The following is a 26349-nucleotide window of genomic DNA, read 5'->3' on the forward strand; positions in this document are numbered from 1 at the left end:
GTGTTCAGTTAGAGAGCTAGACCTACCATCTGACATAACCTTAAAGTGACACTTGGTTTTTACCTGGCTATGGTCAGGTATGGTCACTCCATTTATTTTCTCCCAACAGCCACAGGGATTGTCTTGTCTTGCCACTGGCTGCACTTTCTGTACCCATTTTAAGCAGCCCACATTTTTGGCCCACTGAAAATTAATGCATCATTCATCACCCTTCTATACATGAAGCAAGCATGGAACCCTAAGATTCATTCATTCAACAAATATTAATGCTGACTACCTTTTCTATGACTCTGTATTGAGTATTAGAAATATAATGGTGTGGGAAGCCCCGGTGGCCCAGTGGTTTGGTGCCGCCTTCGGCCCCGGGGTGTGATCCTGGAGACACGGGATCGAGTCCCGCATTGGGCTCCCTGCATGGAGCCTGATTCTCTCCCTCTCCCTCTGCTTGTGTCTCTGCCTCTCTCTCTCTCTCTCTCTCTCTCTCTGCATCATGAATAAATAAATAAAATCATTTTAAAAAAGACATATAATGGTGATCAAGACAGTTGTGTGTAGTTATTATAGGATAATGGAATGTACTTCATCCATCTTCGATTTCTCTCCTTTTCTCTCTTGCTTCTCATTCTTTCCATCTTCACTTGAACCCAAGAGGAAAAGGAAACTAACATTGGGCACCTGTGTCCCAAGTACATTCACGTATCTCATTTAATTTACCATATCTCATGAGAAGGCAGTATTGTCCACATTTAACAGATAAGGACTACAGTCTCCAAAATGTAAGTAAATTGCCCAGCCGTAACATGACATAGCCAGAAAAGACAGGACTGGGTTTCAAGTCAAGGTCCAGCTCTCAGAGCACAAATCCTCTTTACGTACCACTTCTTGGGGTGGGAAAAACTACTGGAAATTTTCAAAAGAACTTTCTGGCCATCCAAAGGATTTGGTTCGAGTAGGAAAAGATTTGATAAGGCTGGGAAATGGCCAGTGATGCAAACAGGAGATGGATGGCAGCCTGAAAGGTCAGGGCCTCCTGGGAATTAGCCACCGAAGTGAGAGGCTAAGGAGGTTTTGCCTTTCTCCCTCTTTCCTTACCTTCCTTTCATTAAATGGCCTTCACCTGAATGGCCAGAGAGACCTGAAAGGCAGGCAAGACCCTGGAAATACACATAATCTCGAGTAAGGTTTTTAATTTATGGAAATATTGAACACTGGGTCTAAATTGAGCCTAAGAATCTGCATTGCTAACAAACTCCCACGTGATGCTGCAGGTGGCGGGACCTAATCCCTCACTGAAAAGTTAGTGTCTAGAGAGAAGAACTGACTCTTACATATTGGTCCTGTTCTCTTTTAAATTATTAGATTGATATATTTGAAACTGCCATTTATATAAGCCAAAAATGGTCAAATACCGACAATTTCATATGCTTCAACCAAATGAACAACTTGTCTGTAGTCAATATTTTACTTTGCTCAATAGACTCAAACAGGTCACTAAGTCAAAACATATTCCCAGTTGCCAGAATTATATGGCACGTGTAGTTGTCGGAAAATATTACTGGGAAATATTAACAGAAAAGTAAGAAAAATAAGGATGAATATTAGTTTGCTGATAAGTTTCTAAAAAGTTTGTGAATCTGTAACCTACATGGATGTTGCTCATAATAGAGTCACCTTCTGTCATTTAATTCTCAGAGGGGCAGAAATGCAGCCCCAAAGGCCCCTGAACACCAGCTGCACACACAATTCTATGCTGCCCTGGGCTTTATGCCAAATTGATGGTTTTTTTCAAGATGAGTTACCTCCAACTTAATCTATTTCTGTAACTCTTTAGTTTACTTTGGTTATCTAGCTATGCCAACTCCTAAATGCTTATATGCTATATTCACTCTATTCTTTGTGTCTCCAAACAGAGGGCAGATCACACATGCAAGACAGTAACACGTATCACAACAATCACTGTTTATTCAGGTGTGCTGTGTGGGCAGTGGATGTTGGGTGTTCCATAATACTGCACTGATCATCCAGACAATAGGGCCCAGAAGCAGGTTACTGGAAAAATCTTGCCAGGTTTTCATTGTTATGTGTGTGAGCAAGATGGCTTGGGAAGAGGCAAAGGGAGAAGCAGTAAGAAACATTTTCTCTCACTGAGGTAATGAGACCTCTAGCTTTACTAGGGATCCTTTGTGAAGCCAGACAAACTGAAGTCAGCTCCCATGAAAATATCATAAGTACGATTCACTAATCTTTATCATTCAGTATTCAATACATATTAATTAAGTATTTAATATGTGCCAGGATCCTGCTAAGTTCTGGAAATACAGAAATGAACAAAATACAGTGCTGGGCATCTGTGGGGAGGAACAATGATGTCTACAGTATAATGAGATGATATATTCATAACAGAACTGTAGAATTAAAAAGTCATTTTAGCCACTTTTTTTTCTTTTTAATTAAAAACATGCTCCAGAGAAATAACCAAAATGTAGATACTCCAAAGTTTAAAGACTTGTGTGTGGGTAAGTTCTACCAAAAAAAAGTCTTTGCTTTAAATATTTTTTCTTCAAACTACCCCAAAATGATCTACCTTGCTTTAGAAATTGAGATTGGAATTGAGATTGTGTCTGCTAGTGGAAGAAGATAACCAATTTACAGATCATTATGTCTTTTTACAGGAGAGCAACTTGTGCAAATTCCCAATTAAATTAGAATCAAGTAATTAGCTTCTTTGGTTACAGTGTCTTGAACATCAAAGCATTAGGTAGTCACTAAGGGAGATACTAAGCCAATAGGTCGTAGTAGAGTCAACTAATTATAACTTGAGGCAGAGTAGAGGGAAACTTCAGAAGGGTTATTACACCCTGGAAGAACAGTCCTAAAGTACCCTGGGGACCTTTCTAATAACAGAGCACTCATGGTTCATCTAGTTGTGAGATACCTGATTACCACAGAGTTAACCTCTTTATAATTAACCTTCTCAGCATATCCTATCTCCTTTAATCACATGCAGTACAACCCAAGATGAGATTTAAAATAACAGAAATAGGCACTTACTAAACAATATATCATTATGAGCATTTTTCCAGCTTATTAGTACAGAATAGAGCCAACTTTTCTATGATCCTTGATGATGTAATTAACTTGGGGGCTCTCAGGATTTCAAATAGTTGGAATAATTTTAAATCAAGGCGATTGCCCTACATCCTCAAACAACTCAACGCTACCTCTCCTATGGTCTTTTCCTATGCAATATTTGCTTATCGCTTATTAATGAATATAAAATCTAGCATGCTATTCCCAGCAGGAAACATTGCTCCATCAAAGATAGAAGAAAAAAATCCTCTTTGGCTTGTGAGGATTGAGAAAAACAAGACCGTTTGCAAAGGATTCTTTGAACTAGCTATGCAAATGAGTTGCAGTCATGAATGAATAAGCCTGAGACAAATCAAAACAGGAGTGCACATGAAGGAATATTTGGGGGAAGTCACATGATGCTAGGGCAGCTCATACTCACTATATCTCACATAATGAACAGTAAGTCCAATGCACACCGCCAGAACAATCAGGGAGATAAAGGTGATGAGGCCAATAACCCAGGGCTCCAAACAAACTCTCTTCCTCTTCTTCACCACAGCTGGCCTGAGCAAGAAAGCAAATAAATGGGTTATATCACATGGTGCACCCCACCTACCCCTTAGGTAAAGCAGATATGTCCGGGGAATTCAGGACACTCGGGGTAGAGTCCCATTTTGGTTTAGAACACATCCTGGTTTGCAGGGTGCTGAAGCCAGTCCTGGCTCTGGTTACCTGATCTTAGGCAGGTAATTTGACATCCCTGTGCTTATTTCCTCCTCCATAAAGTGAAGATAATAATGGTAGTACCCATCTCATGGGATTGTCATAAGGATTAAATGAATTACTCTGTATAAAGTGTCGACGACAGTGTGTGACACGTAGAAAGTACCGTGTATGTGTTAGCTATGATTTACTGAGCTGGCTGTCCAAAATACTAAGTGTAGCACAGTTGGAGCTATGCCAATGTTTAAAGCCTGTTTTTACCATTCTAAAATCTTTTTTTTAATTATTTATTAATTTATTCATGAAAGAAACACAGAGAGAGGCAGACACACAGGCAGAGGGAGAAGCAGGCTCCCTGCGAGGAGCCCAATACAGGACTCGATCTTGGGACCTCGGGATCACACTCTGAGGCAAAGACAGACGCTCAACCACTGAGCCACCCAGGCATCCCACCACTCTAAAATCGTAAATGGCCTACAAAATACGTTACAGCTTGAGCCATACTGTTCCAGATAGAATTTCTAATTCTACCCTCTATTTGTCTGATTTATTTACAAACAAACTTTGAGGACACACTTAAGAGATAACCAGAGCTCTTTTCTAAAGAACCTGAGTGCTTGCACTCTAAACCTCAGTAACGCTACAGGAAATCCTTTCTGCGTAAGATTCCCTCAACCTCTCCCATTTATTCTGCCTTCAAAAACATGTTACTGAAAACTGTTGGTCAGCTGGGTTTTTGTTTAATTAGTATGATTGCTGTTCCCTTGTGTTATAATAGTTACTAGGCGAACTCAAAAGCTAGAATAAAGAATAAGAAGTCAGAGTTAGCTAAGGAGTTTGAATATGAAGCTGTTATTTTACATTTCTTGAGGTGTTTATCACCCTGGTACAATCCCTGGCATGTACGCTTATCTTCAGAGCGCCGTCTGCTACGTGAGGACTGGGAGGAAGTGTAGTACTATCCTGGAGGAGCACAGGACTTCAATCAGAACCAGAAAGATTCTGAATCCAGCTCTTTCCTTAGCATCTGTGCAACTTGGACAAATCATTTAAATGCTGTGCTAAGTTCTTTATATGTTAATAAGGGACAGTATAGCCCTTGTGTCTAAAATACCTGATTGATTGTGGGATCCTCAATGAGATCATGAGTGTGAAACTTCTTGCAAACTGCAAAGCTATTTTTGCAATAAATAATTTTTGCTTACAAGAATCAAGGGGACTCTGTTTTGGGTTATGTAGGACCAACATGTGATATCATTTTGGTCCCTATCACACCGTCATCACACCCTGGCTCTGCCTTGATGTTTTGTTCTATGGGAACATGGTCACAGAAGTCAATATTGTCATTCCTGCTACATGACTCTGCTCCTCCTGAAGGCACTGAGATCTAGGGAAAGGCTCCAGAGACTCTACTTAGGTCTCCTGCCTTGTTCTTGTGATTTTCCAATGGGACCGTAGCCAAGGACATTTCATCTTCTTCTCCTCCATCTCTTCAATCTTCAGGGCTCCCTTGAGTGATATTCCAAACACCTGATCCTAAAATGGCAATTACTGCAAGATGAAAAGATCGCTCCATGAGGAGTTACTAATTTTTTATGTGCAAATGTGCCTAAGAAACCTAAAAACTGATCCCTGTTTCTTCTTCTCGGAATGCTTGCCATTCACCTGTTGCAGAGAAAGGAGATGCATAAGGCAGATGTAAGCAAAACTTTGGGGGAAATACGGGAAGGGAAGAGCTTTTCAATTGACATCAAAACATGCCAGATAAAGAATATGAATTTGTAATTGTAGCAAATGTGCTACAATTATCAAAAATGTATGATCATTGTGTAGAGTTGTAAAATATGGCAGAAGTTCTAATTGTTCTATAACTTTTAATCAAGACAGAAAGTAAAATGGAGCAGCTGGTAAATTGATGGGATAAATTTAGAAAGATTAACATGGAAATAGTCAATGATTTATTTAAGGAAAAAATACTGCAGAAAAATATGCATTCTATATTCCAGTCTTTTTTTAAATAATGAAACTGTGTATGTACATAGCAAAATGTATACAGACACAAAATTACTAAGAGCAAGAACTGTAAGAGCAGAAATAAGAAAGAAACTTTAATTTTATTTACTTTCTGTATGATTGTGGATTCTTTTTTTTTTTTTTAACCAGAATCATTACGGCTTTTGAATTAAACAAAAGAGAGATTTTTAAAAAGTAAAAACAATTGAAAAGAATATTTTACATCTTGTTTCTGGATTTCCCATCACAACTATGTCCAAGGTATTGATGTGTTCTCCTTTCCTGACCCCCACCTTTCACAACTATTTTAGTGATGTTGTCTTTGGTGGCTTTGGAGGAGACAAGATGGGTAGCATGGGATAAGAAAAAAAAAAATCCATCAAAAATACTTTGATAAACAATTAGGAGAGTCTTATTCTAAGTCCTGCCACCAACTTACTATATAATCTTGTACCACTAGATTCAATTCTCTCTCTTATTTTCTCCATGTCTAAACCAGAGGTGATAATTTCAGACCCCACCTAACATGATTAGCTATGTAGAGATAAAAACGATGAAGTTTTTTTTATTACTTTGAACTCACAAGCAGAAAATCATCAGCAAGGACTATTATTATTATCATCATTATTTTAATTATTAATAATAATGGTAATGACCACATTACTGAGATGTTTGTCCTTTGAAACATTATCCCTTCCCTTTCCAGTCTGTATGGCATTGCTTTTCAAACCAATCACCCTGCTTCTTAATTACTTTTTTTGTTCCTCTCTTAGAAAGAGATTCAATACTCTGGTAATGTGGTAGAAGTGTGCTCAATAAAATAGGTAAAATGGAGGAGTAAATCCATATTACATATCAATATACCCTCGATTAACCCCTCCTGTATATAAACCCTTGTCTCTCTTGTGGTCTGTTGAAACTTAATCTTTTCAGGTAAAATCACCTTCAGACAGATTGGATAAATTCTTACAGCTTTGATGGTGTCAAATTTCTTTTTTTCTATGATTTTTCCTTTCAATTTGAAGACATATGTGATTAAATGATGAATATAGCAGTGAAAATATGGGTATATTTTTATAAGCCTAAAATTGCCAGAAGACAAGTAACATGCCCAGAGTTGTATTATCATTATCACTTCTTAACGTGTCATTTTGAGAATAGTATGAGGGACAACTGGCTGGCTCAGGGGTGGAATGTCTGCCTTTGGCTCAGGGTGTGATGCCGGGGTCCTGGGATCGAGTCCCACATCGGACTCCCTTTGGGGAACCTGCCTCTCCCTCTGCCTATGTCTCTGCCTCTCTCTGTGGGTCTGTCATGAATAAATAGATAAAATCTTTAAAAATAAAAATAAGAGTACTGAAAAAGAAAAACAGCAACCACAACAAAAAGGCAAGGGCAAAAAAAATTTTAAAAAAAAGATACTAAGGCAAATACACCCCTTGGCAAGCATGGAGAGTAAGTCATGGCTCAGAGTGCTGCAGAGGAAAGTTTATTGGAACAAACCCCCACATAACACCACCATCGTAGACTGATTAACAGTGGGTCTCAAACTCTTTGCTCATCCTCTGTAATGACAAGCAGCACTTATATTCTTAGACTACATGTTTCGTCAACCCAGTCCAGCTAAGATGTTTTTAAATGAACATGTACATGGTATCTATAAAGCTGGTGGTTCCAAAGCATTATTATCAAGGTCAGCAAACTCTTCTATAAAGTTCCAGATAGTAACTATTTCGGGCTTTCTGGATCACATATTCTCTTTTGCAACGACTCAGCTGTGCCCGTATAGCCACAAAGCAGCCATAGACAATATGCAAACAAATGTGCCCAGCTGTGTTCCAATAAAACTTTATTTCTGTATACTGAAATTTGAATTTCATATAATTTTCTCTTGTCATGAATAGTTTTCTTCTTTTCAGCCATAGAAGTATAAAAATCATTCTTATCTCAAGCACTGTATAAAAACAAGTGGTGGACCATAGTTTACTGATGATTGACTTAAGCAATAGCCTATAAGTCAATGCTAATTGTGTTGGGAAGCCATAATAATCTTTTCACTTTCTAGTCTCATCTGCATGGCAAATTTAATGTAGTCTGTCTCCAATCCCATTGCCACTGATTTTGTTCTGGAATTCTCACTTAAACTTGTCCTATAGCTTAATAACAGGTTTCTCTTCTGTCTTCATAATCTCTAAATCATTCTGCATTCCAGACAGTAAGCTGTCTTTCTAGAAATGATGGAGCCAATGTCTGAGACTACTAGAAACCCAAGTTGGCCTTAGTTGCATTCATCTTTTCCCCATGAGCTTTCAGGCTCTTTGCCTTTGCCTCTGCTTGCCTCCTACATGGAGTAACAGAGTTTATGCTTTGCTTGCATCTTAAAAGCTCATGCGTATTTAAGAGCCAGTTCAAAAAATCCCCTCCACTTCAGTTAGGCTTACCCTGAGCATCACAATAAGGTACATATTTTGGGCTCCTTAAGGACAGGGACTGAGCCTTACTTATCTCTATATTCTCCAATCACATGCTCAAGATATGTTCATAGAAGGAATTGAATTGAAGTTGACTAAACCAGATTAAACTGACCATTTGTCCACACCACAATATGGGTTTTCATATCTCTCAAAGCACTTCTGGTTTGCCTTAACTTGGCATATTATACACAAGGAAAGACAGGTCGGACATTGTGGATTATAGTCACTATTTAAGTAAAACCCAATCTCCAGAAAACATTTTATATAATGTCAAGTTTGTAATTAATATTTCTATATCACCTGTGCTTAAAATACCTGATTTTCCAACTGTTATTTGATCTATCCACTGTAAAATGTTATCATAGTATAGAAAGTGACAAATGCAAATGAGGGCACATTAATATCAGGAAACACATTATTATTTGAGGTTACTGAATATCTGCATATTATAATATCAAAACAAAAGCATGAAGAAAGATACTACAATGAAGTAACAACCTAGTACCTTATGACATTGTTAATCCCCTAAATCAGTGCTTAGGACTTAAAATGTCAGTTAATAAATATTAAATTTTTGTTACATTTTTGCAACTAGCTTATTTCTTTAGCTTATTGAGTTGTGCCTGCTTTTCCTATCCACACAAATACTTCAGGTGCTTTCTCCTCTGTGAAAGACTCAAACCAGCCGGCATTGGAGAGACCTTTAATCTTTCTTATATTTTGTTGAATGAGACTATAAAAATATACAGGGTGGAACTAAAATTTGTGTATGTGTGAATAGATCATATCTTTTCATTGCTGGGTTATTTTTTTAAAGAAATATAAATTACTTCTCATAAAATTGCAAAGAACATATTTCTGTCCTATTAATTGCTATAGAAACATACCTATAAAGTGTCTAATAACATCAGCCAGGCCCTTGGACTGAACTATGTGTGCATTCTCAAGAATGAAAACTATGAATGGTTCTCCTAGAAAAGTTACAATTACAACAAGGTAGTTGTCTAATTACCAGAAAACCATTTCCATTTTCTCTTTATAGCACTAAGATAAGTGGTAAGAAACCCATTGTTTTTATTATAAATATTTTAATTTATATTCCACCCTGTTCTAGATTAGCTTAAGGTAACTACTTATAAGGAGATACATACATATGAGTAAAGATATGTGTGTGTGTGTATATATATGTACATATATATATATATACACATATATATGAATGAGCAACACTAAAACCACATTAATTACCACCTAGACATTTCCTTAAATCAAGCCACAAAATTTGTAGCTTTCCAGCAGCCAACTCAAAAACAAAAACAAACAAAGCAAACGAGCAAACCCCGTTCAGGTACATTTTTCATGGCAACCACAGGATAAACAATGAGCAATTATTCAGTAACAATACAATTCTTTTCCTCATAAAAAAAAAATACTATGTAATGTAATGAACTATATTCGCTACAATATTCCTAATATTGAAACAAAAATTAGTTTTATAATACTCTTAGTGTTTCCTTCAATATAGGCAAGTGACATTAATTACTATTTAATAAAAGCAATTTGATAGTGTGGAGGAAGGGGCAACATGAATCATTCATACCAATCTCTATGATAATATTTTTAAATATCTGACAATACTCCTTAATTATTATTAAATGACTCCTTAATGGTATCTTCACATTATAAAGTATTTAAAGATTATTGAAATTGTAGGCACAAAAATAGAGTATTATTTGGTACAGTAGTAAGTTTTTAATGAACATTGTGACAGAAGACCCTACCACTCATTAACTGCTAAGTTAAGCAAAGCCCACAGCTTACCCATTCCTATATTTAATCAACCATAAAACTCAAGTGATAATATCTTTCTTTCCACCTACTTTAAAAGGAAGTTGTGAAGATCATGTATGCAATCATAAGACTTTGTTAAATATATGATTTATATTACTGGCAAGTATCAGTGGCACCTCAACAGTAAGGAATGTCTCTGATCTCCATTGTGTGATCATCAAGGTATTTATTAAGTTCCCAGCCAGATACGGTGTAGCACAGGAATCTACAAACCGAGATTCAGGTTGACACTTTGCCTGACCTCTAGAAATGTACAATCACAGATAGATATGGTACAACAAAGTTTAAAGATATTATTAAGTAATTATGTATGGGTTTATAGACTCATAAATTGAGCTATTTCATCTTTAATTCTACTAATATATTTGCTTTCTTTTCCTCAAACTCTTTCTACTTCAAGATAATAAATTGGCATGATCTCAATAAGGAACTTTAAAAGCGATGGTTTCCCACAGAAATGTTGAGAAGGGATGCCATTGCAGCTAGTCATAGGGAATTGTACACACTTGAAAACATGTAGGAAAAATAAAAATTAACAGAGTATGTAAGTATGTGGTGGCAGGTGTTATCAGAAGAAAAATAGCTGAGAAACCTAAGCTCAGAGACACTTTCGAGGCTGCTAATATAGACTTTCAGAAACTTTTTGTAATGTTAGATGTCTTCCTACCAAATCTTTCTCATGACTTCGTTTAGTTGCCTCCTATTACAATTGGCATTATATAGTAGCAATAGCTCTGAACTGTAAGACCAGTGACCTGCATCTTAGTCCTAAAGATTTTAGCTTAAGGATTAAGTCGTTTCATCAAAGTCTGAAGTTTCTTAGGTGAGAAAACTGAAAGTATATTCAACATCACATAAGTTCCAGCATCCCTTAACCCTCAATTTGTATGATGTTGAAATGTGCTTTCATTTTCTTCATCTGTTAAAAAATGATGAGGACTTTAAATGATCTAGATGCTCTTTAATTTCCACCAAAGTTAGTATTCCATGCCTCACCTAACTTAAAAATGCTTAACATTTTTATAATTAAAATTCAACATTTACTAAACAATTAGCTTTAACGTAATTTTTCAAATGTGTCATTTTTCCGATTGCCACATGCCAGATGACTGGAACAAAATAAGGAACTGCAATGGATTTTAAATAATACAAGTTTCATATAAGGAAGTCATAAACTTTTTTTTTAAGATTATATTTATTTCTCATGAAAGACAGAGAGAGAGACAGAGACAGAAGCAGGCTCCATGCAGGGAGCCTGACGTGGGACTTGATCCCGGGACTCCAGGATCACACCCCAGGCTACAGGCACCGCTGCGCCACCAGGGCTGCCCCAGAAGTGAGATTTCTTGATCAATAAATTTCCTGCCCCTGTTGCTGGCCTATAATATATGGAAGTGTTGAGTCTTAACTTTTGAATGCGATACCACATTAGAACCATAAAATTATAAAAGAGGTATTATTTTATCCAAAAGAATGAAATAATTTCAGTTACCAATGCTCATGGCCTTAATTCATATCCGCAGCTCAATTTACATGGCAAATCTTCAGACCCATATATCTATCTACTGCCTACTGCTGATCACAATAGGATATACTTCTCATCATTCAAACTTAATATGCCTGTAGATACTTATAGGTGTCTACCCCAAATATTTTTTCTAAATAATACAATGTTTGATTTTTGATTTGATTTGATATTTGATTTGATATTTGATTGAGCACACGACCATCTTGGAAAATAGAATATAGTGCCCCTTGTCCATAGGAGTTACCATGTGAATAATTTCTGACTAATGGAGTCTCTATTCCAGAGGGTAGAATCTTGACGTGCATTTCCTAGCTAGAATGCGTATGTGCTAGTTGGAGCTCAGGCAATCCCGTTGAGCCATGATTTAGAGGACACATACTCATTGCTGATGGGACAGCGCAAAGGTAGAAGCCTAGATTTACTTTGCGAATCTCCCTACAGGCCTGCCTGCCTCCAGACTTGTTTATATTAATTCCATTTCTTATAAACCACTATTACCCTAAATTTCTTGTCCCTCATACATAGCTAAGTCTGATGCTATTGCAATATGCAAAACAGATGAGTTGCAATCAAGGTAAATGCCACTTTTATGTAATTATCTTTGAAAAAAATTATCTTTGGGAAACTAATTTTTTTATACTTTATATAAGAAAGATGATAAAATATCCTTACTTAATATTCTCTGGCAGCTGAGTTTAAGATACTCTTTTGATTATACTCTATGACTTTTAGCAAATGACTTCCATCTTACTTCTTAGGGGGGATAAAGATCTGTCTGGGCTTTGGCATCAGTTTAGATTCAGTTCTGGCTCTGCCTCTCACCCTCTCACGCACTAGGTGGCTCTGAAATTACTCTCTCTCAGTCTACATTTCCCCATCTACAGATGGGGCTAATGAAAGGCCTAAATATAGGGTTCTTCTGAGGGTTAAATGAAATAACACCCACAGAACAATTGGCATCAGGCCAGGCACACAGTAACTGCTCAACAAATGTTGGCTGTTGTCACTATTTCCTACTTCATGATGAGAAATTAATTTGTTTTCAAAGTGGGATGAACAATCCCTCAAGTTGCCTCCTGTGTGCCTAAGAGGATAAGGAGAAGATAGAGAAATGAGGCTCCCAAGCCTTAGTGCCACTTGACCCAGAGCAACTCTGCTCCATGTGTCAGGGGTTTACATTAGGTCTTATGTGCAAAAAGGAATTCAGCTGAGAAAGATGCATGTTCCCATACCTCTGGAGTATGTCTCCAGCTCTACGAATCACTTACTCAGAGATTTGGAAATCTCAGTCTTCCTAATCTTTGGCTTCCTATGTAAAAATTCATGGTAATATTAAAATTATCTACCTTAAAGGGTTGTTGATAAGTACCAAATAAGAAAATAAATGGTGGAATCATCTATATGGAATATATACATATTTTTTCCTACTCTATGTACCCTCTCTGAATTTTGCTAATGCAACCTGACAAGCTTTTAAAGTGAACAACTAATTTTTAAAAGGCCATATATTTCTATGTACATACTCACTCAAATGTAATGGTAATAACAATAACAATAGTATTTCCTGGGTCATGTAGGAACATATTTCCCGTGTTAATGTAACTCTTCTATTTGACAGTATTGGATTCAGGTTGCAGGGGAACAGGAAGATCAGACTCTATCTCATCTCTAGTACGACTGACTCACACATTCCTGTAACCACATGCAAATTACCTAATCTTTGAAGGTTGTATCCCCTACTTTATAGAATACAGATAGCAATACTTCCTGCCTACCAGACTTGAAAGTCTACTGAGAAGACTATCCATTGAATAAGAGCATTGTTTTTTTGTAAATATAACTTTTGTATCTTTTGACACAATGAGACAGTTAAGGCATCCTACCAGTGGAAACACTGAGGTGGATACAGGGGACGTGAAGATGGTACAACACTGTGGTTAAGGGCATAGGTTTGGAGTCAGATAGACATAGATTAATTCCCAGTTCTGTCACATATTACCTCTGGGCAAATAAGGTTACCATCTGAACCTCAATTTCCTCATTTATAAAATGGGTATAATAACATAACCATAGGTTGCTTTAAAGATTAAACACCATGTTTTAGAACAGTAGTTGGCACATAGGACATGTAAAACAAATGACAGCAATTATTATTTTGTTCTGCACTGACTCACAGTTTGACTTTAAACAAAGGGCCAAATTCGTCTGTATCTACTTTTGTAGCTTTGAAAAAGAGATACCATCTGACATCTACAGATGAAAGATTGCAGGATAGAATTTAGTGATGATATATGGTACTTTGGGTTCCCCTAAGCTTAGTTCTATTATCTCAGAATTACTATTCAAAAAATCTCACAAATTGCCCAACCGCACAGACCATGTATGTAAGTGGGAGAAGTTTGGGCTTGCAGATTCTGGCATGACTTGGTGTCTCTACACCCATTTTCCCCCTCAACCTCTTAAAACTTTCCTATTCTCTAATCCACTTGTTTCAAATGTATTTAATGATGCTTGAAACGGTGAGCATTCTTCCTAATTCTCACCCATCATCTTCTATGAGAACATGTGTGAAGGAGTGTGCTTCGAGAAGTTCTTTGTGCATTTCCTCTAACACCTAATGCTGACCAAGCCACGAAAGGCACCCAGAGCACCCATTTTACCACCTTCCATCTTAGAAGACCTGCTCCACAGCTGCCCATGTCACCCTCTCTCAAGTACTAAACACATCAGGCATACTTATAAGTCTCAATGCTGATATGGAAGTATATGATGTTGCTGTTTTTTCTTGAATATTTCTATTTATTCCCTCTCTGTATTGAAGGAATGACATATTTTTGGAGGAAAGCAGACAACAATGAAAAAGTAACAATAAGGTCCATCGAGACAATTCCAGCTACCACAAACCCTTATTTTCTTCCATGATAGGCTGCACTAAGTGAACTTGATTTTCACACAATAGCAAATGTTGCAATCCTCTTTAGAAAACAACGAGGATGCAATTGATACGCAATACTCTCAGTCACTGATCACCTTTGAAATAGGGCGGCAAATTTAGGTCATATTTTCACCTTGTTTAAATACAGTTGCAAGAAAGTTTAAAAAGGGCCGTCCAAGCATTCCTTAAAATGTTTCTAAAAACCTATCAGTGAAAGTAAAATTACACCACCACATCTTCCTCCTTCAGCATGTATGTACATTACTTCATATCAATCTGCACACGATCTGTTTCTTTGCCCAGACACTGTATACCCATTTATGCCTACATATACATACATACACAACTCCTCTACGTTTCTATCTGTGTGCATGTGTTTGTGTGTGTGTGTGTGTGTGTGTGTGTGTGTATTTTCCCTTTCTCTGTCAGAAGGCTGACAGAAACTTTCCAAAGACTCTTCCTTTAGCTCCCCGCACATGATAGACAATGTGTTCCAGTAGCAAAACCATAGACTTTAGAGCCAGGAAGGCCAAGATCAGATTCCAGATCCAACGCTTACTAACACTGGACAATGTGAGCTGCACTGATTTCATCTTTTAAATGGAGCAATCACAGGAAGTGTTTCTCAAGGTATTTTCAAAATTAAATTAGATAGCATTTACAAAATGTACAATACGTAACAGGAGCTCAACAGGTAGTTTTCTTCCACACAAAATTTAGTATACAATGAGAACTCACTAAAAGTTGTTACATGGACCAGGACTGATCGTGGCTGAAGGAGAAGTGAGGCCTTGTCAAAACTTGGAGCAGAATCCCATAGCAGCTCTGGGTCTAAACGTCAATATGTCAATACAATCCTTCAGTATCACTATTGACTGACTTCCAGTGGGGGCAGCGAGGGGGAACATATGCTCGATTGGTTTTATGTTAAAGTTTTCCTGTAAGCAGATTTTTTTTTCTTTAAGATTTTATTTATTTTTTTCATGAGAGATACAGAGGCAGAGGCTGAGACAGGCAGAGGGAGAAGCAGGCTCCATGTAGGGAGCCTAATGTGGGACTTGATCCCAGCACCCTAGGAACACGACCTGAGCCAAAGGCAGACACTCAACCACTGAGCCACTCAGGTGCCCCTATAAACAGATTTTAATCCAAATTAAGATCCTCCGTGTTAGACACAAACTCTTCAAATCATGTCTTATCCTCCCTTCAGTTTACCATACTTCCTGAAATTATCCTCTCTTCCTTAATCATCACTACATTGCATAAATGAATAGTCTTCTCCCTTGGAGGGAAAGGTGACTAGGGAGAGATCACCACCCATTAAGATATAATTATACCAATTTAAATAAAACAGATGGCTACCTCTTTTAAAAGCTGGCCTATTTCATTTCTGCTTTATTTTCCTTCTGTCTTACAAGTTCCTTTCTTTTTTATGGCTTTATACTGTATCAGTTCTTCTCAAACTTTAGTGTGAATAAGAATTATCTTGTACTTTTAAAAGTATGATTCCCATGCCTCAACCAGAGAGTTATGAGAATTTCTAGGATGAGAACTAGACTTTATTTTTAATGAGCACTCAGTGAATCTAATGGAGGTGGTCCATGGGCCACACATAGACTGAGTGGTAGATCTCACCCTACTGAGTAAAAATTAAAGTTGTCCATTTTTTTAAATTTGCATATTACTCAGATCATCTTTGTGTATGTAAATTTGTGTAGATATTGTCCATAAATTCAGTCTGCTTATCTTTAATTCAGTGGTTGCTGATGACTAGAGTTAACATATAGCCCCATCATCAATAAATATTTATTTAATAAATTTATTATTTAATAAATATATTCTTCTATTCCCAAATCTCTTCCCTATAAACTTATTCTTGATAACGTTTTCTTTAACCTTCTGCTCTGTGTATTTTTATAAAATCCATGTGTTACTCTCTTCATGCTGAAAGGATAGTATAAAATAAGAGTTTGGAGGAAATGGTAACATATAAAGAATACTATTTACCTGGTCCAAATTTCTTCTTACTTTTAAATTCTAAAATGGTGGTTTTCATTTAGAACAGGTGAAGTGAGGGAAGGGGCTCTTAGAAATTTGGGTAAAGAGGAAGGAACACGCCATTTGATAAAACCCCTCAGTGCTTCTTATATGTCTTCCCAGTTATGAGTCAATAAAAAGAAATTGTCTACATATTCCAATTACACCTCTTTCTCCAAAGCACTCCTGTTGGTGCACTTGGTCCTGCAAATGTTTACAGTAAATTTAATCCCTTTCCACCCAAACCCATTCTCTTAACATCTCCTAGACTGACAAACATAGATGTGCTCCACTTTTCGTGCAGCTTTAGATCAAGGAGTTATTTGTTTCTTTATTTTTTTCCTTGAGAGATATCTTCCCTCTACTCTAAAGTAGGATTAAAAAATAGGTACATCTTTTACTTCAAATTAGAGACTATTCTCAGAAAAATGCATTCTATTATAGCTCTTCTACACAAATTCTAGACTCATTCATAGCTAGCATAGACAAAGCCTACAATCTATTTAGTATCTTGAGTTTGACAGAGATTATAAGTTTAAATTAAATCACTCTTTTCTATAGTAATATTCTTAAAGTTAATGTAAAAACAGTGGAACAGAAAAATCACCGTGGATTATAAAGAAGTACTCACAAAAGACAGGGAACCTTGAGAAACTGACTAAATTGGTTATGTCTGTAGCTCTTAGTTGCTTCATTAACATGTATAGAAGAGTATTAAACTTTTCATAATAAGTATGTGGAATTTTCTTTCAATGATAGAACTTGAGTGTTTTTCCCTATTACGATTCCACTGGAAATTGTACACTTCCAAACCATTTCCTTCTCAAAGTAGAATATTTTTTAAATGATATACCAATATATAAATGAGAGAAAATAAAATTTTAGCCAAAGATAAAATTATTTTTCAGAGCCAAACTAGTACATGGAAACATTATTATTGTTTAGTTTCTAACTTTGAATGAAAACAACCTCAAAATAATTATGACTTACCTGCTAGAGAAGAGATTGTGGCCAAGTACATCATTGGGTTTATTTTTTAAATCAACTATAATAATTTAATCATATTGTCTTCTTAAATTATTTCTTATTCTTTCAAACCTCTACAGTTTTTAAAATTTAAGCTATTTAAACAGAAATGAATGTAATTTTGATCTGCGTGATCTCAGATTTATTTTTTTTCATCTATACCTCTGAAAATAAGAGTATTTTCTCAATAAAACAAAGTCCAAATTAAAAACAAGTTCTATGCTTGAAACTAACTTAGCTAACTAAAAAGACAGCTGTCAAACTGGATATACCTTTATCTTTTGTTGAACTCATCTGAAAGAATATAGAAAAATACTTGGGGATGAAACCTAGGATGACAGGGAGCAGTAATATAGAGAGAAGAGAAAGGTATTTCTTGACACAATTTCATGTTAAATATCAAAAGTATGTTTCTGTATTAAGCAAATGAGAAATTAGAGATCTACACATTCCCTGGTGTGGTTCATGCTATTTTAAACTACAAGTGAACTTAAGACAAAGAAAAGGGAACTCACCGATACATTGCTGACCAGCAGGAAAGAGTCCAGTGGAGACCAAGGTCTGCAGTCTAGTGTGTACATCCAGGCTATATCAGCAATTTTGTGGGCTGGATTGAGGTGAAGAAAGAAGTCACTAATGATCTAAATAGAACCAGTCTGACAGGTCTTGGCTAGTGTGGTGGGAACTGTTTGTGTGAGTAGTAGGACAAAGTCGAATTTTATAAGGAGTGGGAGAACATAAATAATTTATAAGCACTTTCTAGGAGTGGGAACTTAAAAGCTATTGCCTTAAGATTATACTATATTAAAAATGTTAATGTAAACCAAATTTGTATAAAGGCCAGATGTTTAAATCTAAAAAGAAATGTTAAAATCATATCGCTCAGCTTCCTCATGTTTTCATGTTCCTTCATGTTTTCAGTGAAGAAACAGATTTAATTAAGTTAAATAACAGTCAAAATCACATACTTTATAATCCACCAAACCAGGAGTAATACCTATATTTTTTTTCAAATTTATCTAACATGCTTTCCACTATACCCTGCATATAATGAAAGTTTTCCTGTTATAGACTAAAAGTCAGCTGTTGAAAATACAGTAGAGACTAGAAGAGTATTAATATCTTAAAATTATGTGACATCATTTTTCTAGAGAAGTCAAGTTGTTTATAGATATTAACCCCCAATTGAGATAGTATATTTCTTTCACTGGAGACAGGCATATCAGCCAACAATGAGTCATTACTGTCTTACTTCTGAAAAGTAAGTAATGTATTTAAAAAAATGTCTGTTCATACATGTATATGCAGATATCTGTGTATTTGTGTTAGGTATAATCTTTAAATCACCTCCTTAATCCCCATAAATGAAAGTAGGTGTTTCTTCTCTGTGCTCTCATGGCATCTTGATGCTTACTGTATTTAGCTAGAATTTTTGTATCTCAACTCTATTAGACTGAATTATTTTTTTTAAAGATTTTATTTATTTATTCACGAGAGACACAGAGAGAGAGAGGCAGAGACAGAGGCAGAGGGAGAAGCAGGCTCCCTGCCAGGAGCCCGATGGGGGACTCCATCCCCAGACCCGGGATCACGCCCTGAGCCGAAGGCAGACGCTCAACCACTGAGCCACCCAGGGGTCCCTACTAAATTGAATTCTTAACAGATACTAACCATATTCTTAACATATATGGGATCATAAAAATATGCATAGAAAGAGAACGGGAAGGAAGGAGGAAGAGGGTATGTGTGACCAGTCCTAAAACTCACCATAAAGAAGGCAGATTGGCACTGCTATTTATTTATTTATTTATTTATTTATTTATTTATTTATTTATTTATTTATCTATCTATCTATCTATCTATCTATCTATCTATCTATCTATCTATCATCTTTCTATCTATCTGTTTGTTTATTTATTTATACCGTTGAATATTATAACCACACATCCATTTAGCCAGTGGCTCATCTAAATGGATGCAGAAGTTGGGATCTGTACTGTGTGTGGGATTAGGCTACCAAGAATTAGAATTACTCTTTAGCAGTAACTCAAGAAACACCTATGTTGGGACATACTTCTTGGGACTAGAAAGAGCATCGAATCTACCCTTTTTATTATGGCCAATGGATCACTTAACACTGAAGAATAGCATGTATACTTGCTTGAAATTATCGAGCATGCAGTACCAGGTTTCTGTCTACTCACTTGAAAGTACAATTTAGCCAAAAATAAAGAGGCAGCAATAGTGAAGTAAAAACTTCCAGATTATAAAATTAAAATATTCCTATTATACAGCCATTAAAAAGTGAAATCCTCACTAATAAGATGTTAATATTGGCTTAATAATGCTATATTCTATTTTATTTCATATTTTTTAAGATTTTGTTTATTCATTTGAGAAAGAGACAGAGAGAGCACAAGCAAGGAGAGGTACAGGGAGAGGGAGAAGCAAACTCCCAGATAAGCTGGGAGCCCTACCCCGGGGCCAAATCCCAGGACATAGAGATCATGACCTTAGCCAAAGGCAGACACTTAACCATCTGAGCCACCGAGGTGCCCCTATTTTATCTCATATTGGATGAAAATTTTGATTAGACTCTTGTTTTCAAGGAAAAACAGATCCCTCCTGAGTATAACTTTGGGCCAAGACCTGGTCAGACTCATTGTAACAGAATCTCATGATTTTTTTTCTTCACTAAAATCCAGATTCCAAACTCAAATAAATTCTTTATATGGTCCTATGGTCGTGTATACTTAGAGTTATGCACACCTAAAGATGTAGATGCAGAAAAAGAGAGGACTTTCATGATTTTTTTAAAACCCTATGGATATATGCTAGAATTATAGAAAACTAGAGATTAAGGATATGCAAAGAGAAGATGAGTGGATGTCAACCAAAAGATAATCATTAAGTACATCCTTCTTATGTTAATGACCTTCATTCAGGCTGCTCAAAGACCATTTGCATGTGTCATCAAATTTCATGATATAAAAAAAAAACAAAAAACAAATTTCATGATATTACTTATACTTTAGTGGACATCTGAAGAATAAAGAAGGAGGAATAAAACAGACTGAATTATCCACCAAATGGAGCATTTCATGTATTTAGGTATTTTCTTAATAGTTATTCTTAGAGTTGTAGGATACAAAGGCAAAATCAATCGTCTTTAAGTTTATTTATCTCTAAGAGGAAAAAAAAGGATTTTAGAGCAAAAGTTTGTCTTTCATTCAAATATTTATTTTCTTCATTGCTGTTTGTCTAAAATCATAAATTTTATTCTGTAATCCTTTAACTCTAAACCGTGGTGTAAAGAAAATGTATTCAGAGTTTTCCTCTTCATGACTGAGATCAGGGCAGTCTGTCTCCCATGTCCTTCCATGCGGTGTGGAAGCAGAGTCAGGAGGAATATATTTGTGGCCTTGAATCTCTTGGAAAATCTCAGTAAATACGTTACGTTGCATAACTAGTAAAATAACAAGTTGACCACAGATATTTTTACTACCCAAAAAACTATTGCATAGTCCTTCCCATACTGAGCAACGTCATGGCAATGAGGCATCTGATGGCCATAAGCATGAGTATACTAAAGAAATCTAGTGCCAGTGTGGCTAGTCATGGATGATTTTTATCATTGTTTAAATATCCCCTAGCTTGAATCAAGTTCTTTTATGTCTGGTAATATATGGATGCTTATATATAATAATATAATTAATTTATGGAAGCTCTCAAAGTTATACCTAGGTTATGTCTCTGTAATGCTAAAGCAATCCTTTTATTGGTCAATTTATTGGGTTGTGCATTACAGACTGACCAATATTAAACAAGTGAATGAGCAAGTTATCAGAGTAGACACAGCTATTGTTATCTGTGGCTCCATTTCCTCCTATCGTGTATTGTTTTGAAGGTACTCATGCACCTTAATTTTTTCAAGCTGAGAAAACAAAGAGCACCAGTATAATTAACCTTTGGACTCTATCCAGTAAGAAGAGATCATGTAAGAATGCTGCTGGAGAACTAGCTATCACTCAGTCTCCTTTTCTCTGTCTTATTTTCTTAGCCAAAATGTGATTTATTTTTCACTAACCGGTCAGTACCTGTCTCTGAAACTCTTTCTTTTGCCCCTCTAAGCCTTTTCTTTTTTTTTTTTTTAAGATTTGTTATTTATTTATTAATGAGAGACACAGAGAGAGAGAGACACAGAGAGAGAGAGAGAGAGAGGCAGAGGGAGAAGCAGGCTCCATGCAGGGAGCCTGATGTGGGACTCAATCCTGGGTCTTCAGGATCACACTCTGGGCTGAAGGCGGCACTAAACTGCTGAGCCACCCAGGCTGCCCAAGCCTTTTCTATTGAGTGTCATCATGTTGTAGTTGTTTCTCAGTCCATTTCATCCACAACTTTTTCAATGGAGAAGACTATACCAGCTAGCCCAGCATTGGCTTTTAACCCAGCATTGCACTCAGCGTTTATGGTATTGCTGTTAGGCTGCAACTATACTTAAAGGGAAGGGGGCAAATGACAACAGATGACTTCCTGCACTTTCAGCTGGTTGGAGGGTACCACTCCCATTCCGAACATCTGGCCTTCTCTGCAAAGACTGTCGTATACTTGAAGTAAAGCAGCCAAACACATTTGGCCATAGATGGAACCGTTTGCCAAAGAAATTTCTGGTCCTTCCCCTTCCCTTAACTTTATCAGGGAAGAATCCTTATTTCAAGCTTGTTTCCCACAAGTATTTGGAAGTGTTTTTGAGGAAGGGGACTGGGATAAGAAATCTGTCATGTAGTTAAATAGGCAAGAAATCATATTAATACTTTTTTTTTTTTTTTTAAAGAATTGGTTACCCAGAGCACCTGGGTGGCTCAGTGGTTGAGAATCTGCCTTTGGCTCAGGTGGTGATACCGGGGGTCCTGGGATCCAGTCCCACATCAGGCTCCCCACAGAGATCCTGCTTCTCCTTTTGCCTGTATCTCTGTCTCTTCTCTCTTTGTATCTCTTATTAATAAATAAATAAAATATTTTTTTAAATACTCAGTAAAATATTCTGCTATAACTATCTTCATGATGCTGGGGATAGTTTTTCTGGGTATTTATGTGAGGTATTGCTAAGGTTTATAATACATAATGATACATACAGTAAAAACCAGAGATGGGTTTTTATAATTAATAGACAAAACAAGCTAAAACAATCTTGTTACTGTTAATTTGTTAGAATATACAATACAGACTAGTTAGTGAATGAAGATTTCTGGATTCATTTTCCTTTTTTTTTTTAAGATTTTATTTATTTATTCATGAGAGACACAGAGAGAGAGAGACACAGGCTCCATGCAGGGAGCCCAACGTGGGACTCAGTCCTGGGTCTCCAGGATCAGGCCCTGGGCCGAAGGCAACAATGCTGAGCCACCCAGGCTGCCCCCGTTTTCATTTTAAAGCAGTTTTTTTGCAATTAATCTTTGAAAAACATTTTTAAGAGGTACTCCTGTTCCCTAGATGGACTTTCCAAAATATCACTTCTCTCCAAAGACCTTTAAATGAACGGAATAGGAAATAGTCTGAGTTCATAGCCTTGACAAAGGCCTGATTAAGGGAAGATCACAATGTACTTTGTTAAACCAAAAAGACAGTTGACAGAATCAATACTTTGCCAAACTGAGGAGTTGGGGGCGGGCAGCCCTGGTGGCTCAGTGGTTTAGAGCCACCTTCAGCCCAGGGCGTAATCCTGGAGATTGAGCCCCACATCAGGCTCCCTGAATGGAGCCTGCTTCCCTCTGCCTATGTCTCTGCCTCTCTCTCTCTCTCTATCTCTCATGAATAAATAACTAAAATCTTAAAAAAAAAAAAAAAAAGGAGTTAGGGGTGCCTGGGTGGTTCAATCAGTTAGATCAGGACATGATTTGATTTCAACTCAGGTAGTGATCTCGGGGTTGTGAGATCAAGCCCCATGCTGGGCTCCACACTCTCCCTCTCCCTCTGCCCTTCCCTCTGCTCTCTTTCTCCTTGTCTCTAAAATAAATAAATAATCAAACAAATAAAATATTTTTTTAAACTGAAGAATTGGATGAAATTTTACATTTAAATGTTTTTGAAGATTCCATGAGATTATGATTTTAGATTAGTGCATTTGACTCCTTAGTAGATCCGATGTGGTTTGTATTATTATGTTTTATTGCTTGGCTACTTGTATCATGTATCTCAACAGGAGAATAAATGCCAAATAGTTTTTTTCAATCAAGGCTTCCAACCATAATTGTTGAATCTCCAGTTCATAACTCTCTGTAAAATCTTGGCACATTGCATCATCTTCTACTAATTTCAGTTATTAGGATTTTTGTCTAGTTTTTTATTTTTTTTTTATTTATTTTTTTTATTTATTTACTTATGATAGTCACAGAGAGAGAGAGAGGCAGAGACACAGGCAGAGGGAGAAGCAGGCTCCATGCACCGGGAGCCCGACGTGGGATTCGATCCTGGGTCTCCAGGATCGCGCCCTGGGCCAAAGGCAGGCGCTAAACCGCTGCGCCACCCAGGGATCCCGATTTTTGTCTAGTTTAAAACTTCAATTGGGAATCTGATGTAAATAAGATCACCTTTTCTTTCCCCTCAACATAAGCTTACACTGTGTTGCCAGCTGCTTGGAGTAGAGAAGTTGGAAGGTTTGGATCCTCTCTCCTCACTACTTAGTTCCTCCAGTTTTGGAGTCAGAGAGGGGTGATAGGAGTAAGAAATCTTACCTTGGGGATCCCTGGGTGGCGCAGCGGTTTGGCGCCTGCCTTTGGCCCAGGGCGCGATCCTGGAGACCCGGGATCGAATCCCACGTCGGGCTCCCGGTGCATGGAGCCTGCTTCTCCCTCTGCCTGTGTCTCTGCCTCTCTCTCTCTCTCTCTCTCTGTGACTATCATAAATAAATAAAAATTGAAAAAAAAAAAAAAAAAAAAAGAAATCTTACCTTGTCAACCATGTTTTGGTTGCAGTCGTGTCCCAGGTCTTTCTCTGGTTCAATCTAGTTTTGTCTATGGCTCATAGATTTTACTACTGAGAGCACTGTGCTGAGGATGTGTTTAGTTTTCTTTGGATGATGTTCAGCTTTACCCTAGCCCTCTCAGTCATTGAGGAATCCTCAGAGAGAATCAACCATGACCACTTTGGGTTATGACACAAGCTCTGCCCCTCACTCCTTTTCTGGCTGGAATTTTCCTTCACTTAGGAGCTATCTTGCCTCTTTCCTTTCCTTCATGTTGTTCTGCATATATCTGTGGTAACCACTGAGATCACTTTCTGAACCTTCAAGAACCACAGAACACTAGGGTTGAGTAGAGGAGGCTATTTACTCCCTGTCAGTAACAAATTCTAGACCGTAGTCCCTTCCTGCTCTGTTAGTGTGAGCTACTCCAGTGAGCTCTTCTTCATAAGACTAAAGACAGGGGCAGCCTGGGTGGCTCAGCGGTTTAGCGCCACCTTCAGCCCAGGGCGTGATCCTGGAGTCCCAGGATCGAGTCCCACATCAGGCTCCCTGCATGGAACCTGCTTCACCCTCTGCCTATGTCTCTGCCTCTCTCTCTCTCTCTCTCTGTCTCTCATGAATAAATAAAATATTTTTAAAAATCTGAAGACTAAAAGTGAACAGCCATGTTTGGTTCACAAGTGGCTCCCCAACTTTGGGTGGCAAGTGCTTAACTTCTCCAAGAAGACTCTTCCCACATGATTCTAAAATAACAGATCCAGGTACACTTGTGTGTTCAGTAGTTTATCATCCATCCAGCTAAGGAAGGACAGGCCAATCTCCCTTCTTGCACACAGACACACACACACACACACATACACATGATCTTTACACATGTTTCTCCCAATAGGCTTTATCTGTGAACACTCCAGGAGTTTGCTGTCTTTTACACTCTTTTCTCTTTATACATATTCACAACTGGGTGCTGGGTGCTGTTAGGAGAACAAGTTATTTCACCTCATAGTGTGTCTACACTTGGTGGCAACAGGGTCTGGCCCCAATTTTTGGCATCTTTTCAGACTTTCTCATAGGAAGGGTGTTACTTCGCTATTCTTTTCAGTTATGAACAACAGAAAAAGTCCTTCTGTTCAATATCCTAAAATCTTTCTTACAAATATATCTAATTATGGCCCTTAATTTCCATAACATTTTGCACTTCCTAGAGTATTTTTGTTTATTTATTTCATTTTTTATAGGTACAAAATACAACATTTTAATTTAAATTTTCAGTAGTTAACCTACAGCGTAATATTGGTTTCTGGAATAGAATTCAGTGATTCATTACTTACGTACAACACCCAGTGTGCATCACAAGTGCCCTCCTTAATACTCATCACCTATCTAGCCCATTCCCCACCCACCTTCCTCTATCATCCCTCAGTTTGTTCTCTATCGTTAAGAGTCTCTTACGGTTTCTCCCTCTCCTTCTTTTTTCTTCCCCCTTCCCATATGTTCACCTGTTTTCTTTCTTAAACTCCACATGAGTGAGACCATAAAGTATTTGTCTTTCTCTGACTGACTTATTTCATGTACATAATACACTCTAGCTCCAACCATATCATTGCAAATAGCAAGATTTCATTCTTTTTTTTAAGATTTCATTCTTGTTGATGGCTGAGTAATATTCTATAATATATAAGATATGTTATATATTTATTATATATAATTAATAATTATATAATAATGA

The 26349-nt window shown here is 37.1% G+C and overlaps 1 protein-coding gene across 1 annotated transcript in view; it reads right to left on the reverse strand.

The window, feature by feature from the left end:
- The window catches only part of LOC482176 (transmembrane protease serine 11E), a 42461-nt gene extending 24193 nt beyond the window's left edge, over nt 1-18268 (reverse strand). Inside the window, exons 1-2 of the mRNA XM_038555118.1 lie at nt 18175-18268; nt 3512-3636 (exon numbers count right to left, since the gene is read on the reverse strand). Of these exons, the coding sequence (XP_038411046.1) occupies nt 3512-3636; nt 18175-18182 (133 nt within the window). The 5' untranslated portion in view covers nt 18183-18268. The remainder of the gene's footprint in view (nt 1-3511; nt 3637-18174) is intronic.
- Between the last annotated feature and the right edge of the window lie 8081 nt (nt 18269-26349).

The sequence above is a fragment of the Canis lupus genome, chromosome 13 (genome assembly GCF_011100685.1).
Source record: "Canis lupus familiaris isolate Mischka breed German Shepherd chromosome 13, alternate assembly UU_Cfam_GSD_1.0, whole genome shotgun sequence".
In the NCBI taxonomy this organism is placed as follows: Eukaryota; Metazoa; Chordata; class Mammalia; order Carnivora; family Canidae; genus Canis; species Canis lupus.